At 37.4% G+C, this 6,131-nt stretch overlaps 1 protein-coding gene across 1 annotated transcript; it reads right to left on the reverse strand.

Annotated features, from left to right (window-relative positions):
• Positions 1 to 2,876: 2,876 nt before the first annotated feature.
• On the reverse strand, positions 2,877 to 5,316 carry GH9A4 (glycosyl hydrolase 9A4). The gene is made up of 7 exons (XM_022035035.2): positions 4,874 to 5,316; positions 4,570 to 4,782; positions 4,257 to 4,457; positions 4,092 to 4,169; positions 3,835 to 3,984; positions 3,634 to 3,742; positions 2,877 to 3,549 (listed from the first exon to the last, which is right to left on the reverse strand). The coding sequence occupies exons 1-7, from the start codon at positions 5,090 to 5,092 to the stop codon at positions 3,056 to 3,058; spliced, it is 1,464 nt and encodes a 487-aa protein (XP_021890727.1). The 5' UTR covers positions 5,093 to 5,316; the 3' UTR covers positions 2,877 to 3,055.
• Positions 5,317 to 6,131: the final 815 nt, after the last annotated feature.

The raw sequence follows: 6,131 nt of genomic DNA on the forward strand, positions 1-6,131 counted from the left end.
ATAATAAAAAGGGTAAAAATTGGTTAGGAATTTAATTAAAAATAATTTTGGGAAAAAAGGATGAAAATTTAGATTCTGGGGGTATTATTGAAAGAAAAATCAGAAATCAGGGGTCAAAACGTAATTTAAAAAAGTTACGCCACGTCAGCTGCCCGGTCAGCAGCCCCGACCAACCAAGACGCGTCAGGTGGCAGAGACGCTAACACAGGAGGCCACGCGGGGGGGGAGCCACGTGGGTGATCCACGTGCCTGCGATCAAATGGCTGATATATGTTCCTGCACGCACGGACGACCCATATTAAAAATGCGCACGGATGGCCCAGATTGCATCGCGCACGGACATTCTAAATTGAATCACGTGCAGACGGTCTAGATTGAATCGCGATGAACGGTCCAGATTCACTCGCTATTTAATCGCGATCGGACGATCCAGATTAAATACAATGGACAGCTCAGATCAAAAGTGGATGGGTATAAATAACCCTATTCGCACCCAAACCCTAACCTTAGCCGCCAAAGCTCCTCGTTGGAGAAGACAGCCCAGTCGCCGGGGAGCCGACCGCCGCCACTCACCGCCGTACCGGAGTAATTTCTGACCACCAAACGAGGTAAAAATTTCCTCTCTTGTACAAAATTCAATTTTAAACCCACCCATGGCTAAATCAGAGTGAAAGAACCGACCGGTTGGCCGAAAAACGTTGACAAAGCTTAGTGACGCCGCTGCGAGGTGTTTCAAAAAATGCCTCCAATGAGGCCCTTTCTGATTCCCGTTCGATGTGATTTTTCCACCGTTGTGACCACTGTTTCCTTCTCTACAGGTTGACCTAAGCAAAACACCCAACCGCAACATGAGCCGGAGGAGCCGCCGCACCGGAGAGCCCCACCGCTGATGAGTTTTGATTTTTTGCATTTTTTGGGCACAACGAGGGCCCTAAGTGTGTTTTCTCGTAGGAACCGGTGCAAGTTCGGCTGAATTCGGTCGAAAATGGCCGAAAACAACCAACCCGAGGCGAATCGCTGTCGCCCGTCACCGGAGCACGGCGGAGCCGCCGTGCCGGAATTCTGAAATTGGCCGAGTAGGTCATGTGCCTGATTTTTGAGTTTATTTGGGACATTTGTAAGTACCGTAAGTGCGTTTCAGTTCCCGAAAGAAAATTCAGGGAACCTAAGAACCGCCCGTAAGCGCAGTAACCATCTAGTTTTCAGCGTCGAATCAAGTAAAGACCCCTCACCCTATTTCCTATCATAGATGTGAAGTTTGAATAAATAATAATATGATCTTTTGTACAAGTTAGATAAATATGCATAATTAATTACGGATTGCTAATGTAGCCCGAAATTGGATATTGTTCTTTGTTGATTCTTGTTGATTTATTTTACAGTTTAAAGGCATGATGACATCTGGTTTTAGAGTTTTAAATACATATATTACTGTATTACTTGACCACTATGTGATTTTGAGATTTAAGATATGATAGTATTACCGGGTGCATGTTCATTATTTATGTGATTGTGTTTAATTTGGTAACGGAGATTAAGGATAAACAGGAAATGAGTGTGATCTAATAAACAGATAAGGTGACAGCCTCACTAGATATCTTGGGAGATGGTGGACGGACCGGGTTCATAAGAAATCCTATCGTGAACGTTGTCTCATACCGGACGGGGTATGAAGACTTGGTAATTTGGCACTCATACCGGACGTGGTGTGGGGACGACCCGCTTCACCTTCATACGGGACGGGGTATGGGGACGACCCTGGAATTAAGATTGTTAGCGGGAACATTCCTATGGATTCCCATGGATACTAGTAGGCTAGTGAAATGAGAAACGATGATGATTAGTTATCGTTAATGAATATAAATTTATGATATGTTCTATGTTACTGATTGTGTATGAAGTTATGATCTGTATGATGTTATTGTCTTTATAGGTTGTTTTTGTAGGTTCTCCAAGGGTAAGGAAAAGAGAAAATGGTTTTAATTTTAATGAATGTATTGGTTTAAAATTTGTACTCCATTGGTTGTTTTTGGTTTTCTACAAATCTTTACTTCTGTGACGGTGATATATTGTGATGCGCTTACTGGACTAATGTAGCTCACCCCTTATTTAACCATTTCAGATCAGGAGGGCCCAGTTTTCGTGCCCGATCCGCAAGAAAACTACGAGTAGATGTTAGATACTTTATAATTTCGTTTATTTTTTTTTTCTATTTTTCGTATTTCTTTCGGAGAATTTGTTTCGTGATATTTGTTAATACTTTTGAGTTATCGTATAAAGGATGTTAACCTTAATCTTTATTTCACTTTCATACTTAAATTATTATATGAAATTTTTTTTAAATTTATGAGGTCGTTACATATGTAATATGTATATGTATATATATATATATATATAATATCTACCGTAATATAGATATAAATAAAATGCCTCCGGCATCAAATCAAATAAATCTATATAGTGATGTAAATAAAATCATTCATTTTGTTGAGTTACGCGTGGTTTGATAGGAAGATATTGCCATAGCCATTTCATGGTCTGCTTCATGTCAACCCTCAAATGTGAAGTGCAATCATTGGAAGAAAAATGTATATTTTGGTAGCATAATATATATACTTATTTTTCGGGTTTTTATACGATCTCAAGTATAAACCAAATTATAAAAGGAACCCAAGCTCGATATGATTAATTAATTCCATTCTTTTTAATTATAAATTAATTAGTATTTTTAACAGGATTACGTATTTTGTTAACAACCATTTAAATATTTTTAATGCGTTAACTCTTAACATATTCATTAAAAAAATTTCTCTCAAAACTTTGTAGGATAATTAACATCAACAATCATTCTTTCAAAGAGAAAAAAAAAAAAAAAAGAATAAAATATCTATATTTTAACATTCCAGAGGTAAACCTTCCGTAAACACAAAGTTGAAGCACGCATCCGCAAAAACCTAAGTAAATTTGCATGCATGTAAAATCAACCTAGATTTTGCCTCTATCTTAATTATCAATTCGAATATCCGTGTATATGTATATTATATATAGTAATTAATTAACCCGCTGCAGCAAGCTTAGCAAGGACGCCGACAGCGATGGAGTTGACATAGGTGCAAGGCTCCGTGTATACGGACTCCCAGCGGAGATCCTTGAAGTTATCCTGGCGATCAGGTCCGCCGAGAATGGCACCGGTGAGCTCGTTGGGGTTGGGTTGGTCTTTGTTGAACCACTGGACGAAGCTCATGGGGCAGCTGTTCATGTTCATAATCCCCTGAACCAACGAACCCACCGACGCTCCCCTGTGGTGCGCCTGTTGTGGTGGGTTCACGCCGAACCCTACCATGTACGATCTTCCTCTTGGGTTGTTTCCTAGAATGTAATCTATTTGTTGCTTGGCGAAAGCCATGAGCCGGGTTGAGTCGAATTGTTGGCCTCCACAGTTGACCTTCTGGTTGTGTTTGGCGAGAATATCGCTGTATACGCTGAAGAGGAAAGCGGTGGAGGTTGCATACTGGGTGTTGGCTCCGTCTCTTAAATGAATCAGTCCCCCTGCATCATGCATTATATATCTCAATCATTCATATAGAACATATATATTTGTTTATATACATATGTATATATGAAAGAGGGTACCTGGAGTGATATAAACTTGGTGATAGGGGCTATCGGGAAGAACAGAGCAGACAAAACTGTCAGCCTGGTTTTTGTACATTGCCAGACTCTGTTCTTTCTCAAAGAACAACTGCATGGAATTTTTCACATCATTACGTATATACCAACTATATATAAATATGTCTATATTGAGATATAAACTTGGTGTTGATTAAGGAATACCTTGGTGAGGAGGATCTGGACTCCAGCATACTTGAGATCCCAGCTAAACTCTGCAACATTTCCACTAATTGCTTCATATTTTATGTAATCAAAGTAAACTGGCCTCTTGGTTGCCATCAATAACCATGTTGCTGCCCACATCAACTCATCCTGCAACATATATATATATATATATGTTTGTATGTATATTATTACATGCACTCACCACCCACATATTATTATTCATTAATTATATTTGTATATAACCAGTTACGTACATTATAGCCAGAGAAAGAGCAGTAGAAGGGGCACTCTCCATCATAAGTTCCTTTGTGTGACTTTGCAAAGGCAAACAGCTGAAACAATCAAAACAAAGAATTAAGAAAATCATATTCGTGGATATATAGAAAATGCATGATATATGCAAGTGATTAGTTGAATACCAGCTTGGCTTTATTGCGGAGACGACGGGCATAGGGACGATCAATATGTCTAAAGACGATGGAAGCGGCGGCCATTGCAGCAGATGTTTCAGCTGCAATCTCCGTCCCTGGAGTATTCTCGTCAATCTTCAAAACTGTTCTTGGCGTCCCCATATTTTCCGGTCTCGCCCAACATTCGTGATCTATTACTGGATCACCCACCTGAGTCATTTCAAACCATTTTTATTTTAGTATATATATATACATATATATATATATACTCAGCGACTGAAACATTGTAAATATATATGAAATCAATGAATGAAAACCCTACCTGGACGTACAACCGGTTTTTTCTAGAGGCTGTTTTGAGGAAATAATCGGTGCCCCATCGGATAGCTGCGTGAGTATTCTGCAACTCGCCGGTGGCTCTTAGCTCCGATTCATAAAAAATGGCAGCCCATGCCAGAGTAGTGATTGTGAAAGCCATTGGAAGTCCGTACTTTACATTGTCTCCTGCATCATAATACCCTCCTACAAGGTCCACCTACACAATATAATCAATCATTGTCGAAACATAAAACTGGTTTTTAGTTTTGTAAAATTTAAGGAAAGAATTAAGAACAAAATTGAAATACATTTTCAAGTTTTCCATCACTAAGAGCAGAATCTCCTCTCCATGGCACTCTGTTATTTGGAGGAAACTTCCCTGATCTTTGTGCCTCAAGGAAGATGAGGGATTTGGTCAGAGCATCTTTGTAATTAAAATGGCCATTCACATTACTTACAAGGTACCCTTCAAAGAGAGCCAACCATGCCACAACAATGGCTGTTGTTCTTCTACCAGAAATTCCCATTACACTTTTTCAAAAATTGAAAAAGAAAATCAGGAAAATCAATGTTGTAAGCGATGGGAAAATTATTGAAACTCCTCTGCTTTGGAAAACAAAGTAATAAAGGAAGATGGTAATGTGGCTCTGGCTCTATTCTTGCCTTTTCAAGTTCTGGTTTATAAATGTCTAAAAAGTTAAGTGCAAGTATATTAATGGCTAACCGCTCAATTAACCTCCCTACACGTTGAATTTTGGGTAACTAGGTTTTTCTTTTTTGTTTGGATGGAGAGAAAATGTGGGGTTGATGGAAGCATAAGACGTTGAGTTCTATACTTACACAAATAACATACGGTGTTTAGATGGTTTGTTAAATTTATGAAGAGGGTAATTTAGACTTGTATAAATAATGTTGGGTGGGAATGGGATTGATGTTTTCACGTCTCTTTCGCTAATTTTAAGAACTACATTTAGTTCCAAGAAACAAAATAAAAGAAATAGTGGTTAATTTAGGAGAAATTGACAATAATTCCATTTGGTTTTATCTTATACTAAAATACGTACGTTTAATCCGGGCATGAAAATTGTTTCTCGATATTAATCTATATATAATCTTGTATGTAGATAGTTTATGTATAATACATACATATAAGGTTGGTCATTATTGTTATCATAATTTACGTGTGTTAATATATTGTAATTCATTACTTTCATATTAAATTTATGATCATTAATATGCAGACTGTATACGAATATTCAATTATAAAATATTTGATGAGGACCAAGTAAGTTTTTTACAATTAATAATCTTTTAATTTATGTAACTTTTGTTTACTTATGAAGGAGGACATATATCAATTTATGATAATTAATACATAAATTGTATTTGATAGTATTTAATCATAAGATAAATTCAACATTACATAATTAATTATTATTCAAGCATCTTTTATATAAGTGGCAATAAATTTTTATTATTCGTAACATAGAAGATGCAATATTAATAGAGAGTTATAGTCAAAGTCAAAATTAGTTAATTAGTTGGGTTAGTTTCAGATTAATTCAC

The sequence above is a fragment of the Carica papaya genome, chromosome 7, assembly GCF_054855325.1.
Source record: "Carica papaya isolate Zhongbai chromosome 7, ASM5485532v1, whole genome shotgun sequence".
Classification (NCBI taxonomy): domain Eukaryota; kingdom Viridiplantae; phylum Streptophyta; class Magnoliopsida; order Brassicales; family Caricaceae; genus Carica; species Carica papaya.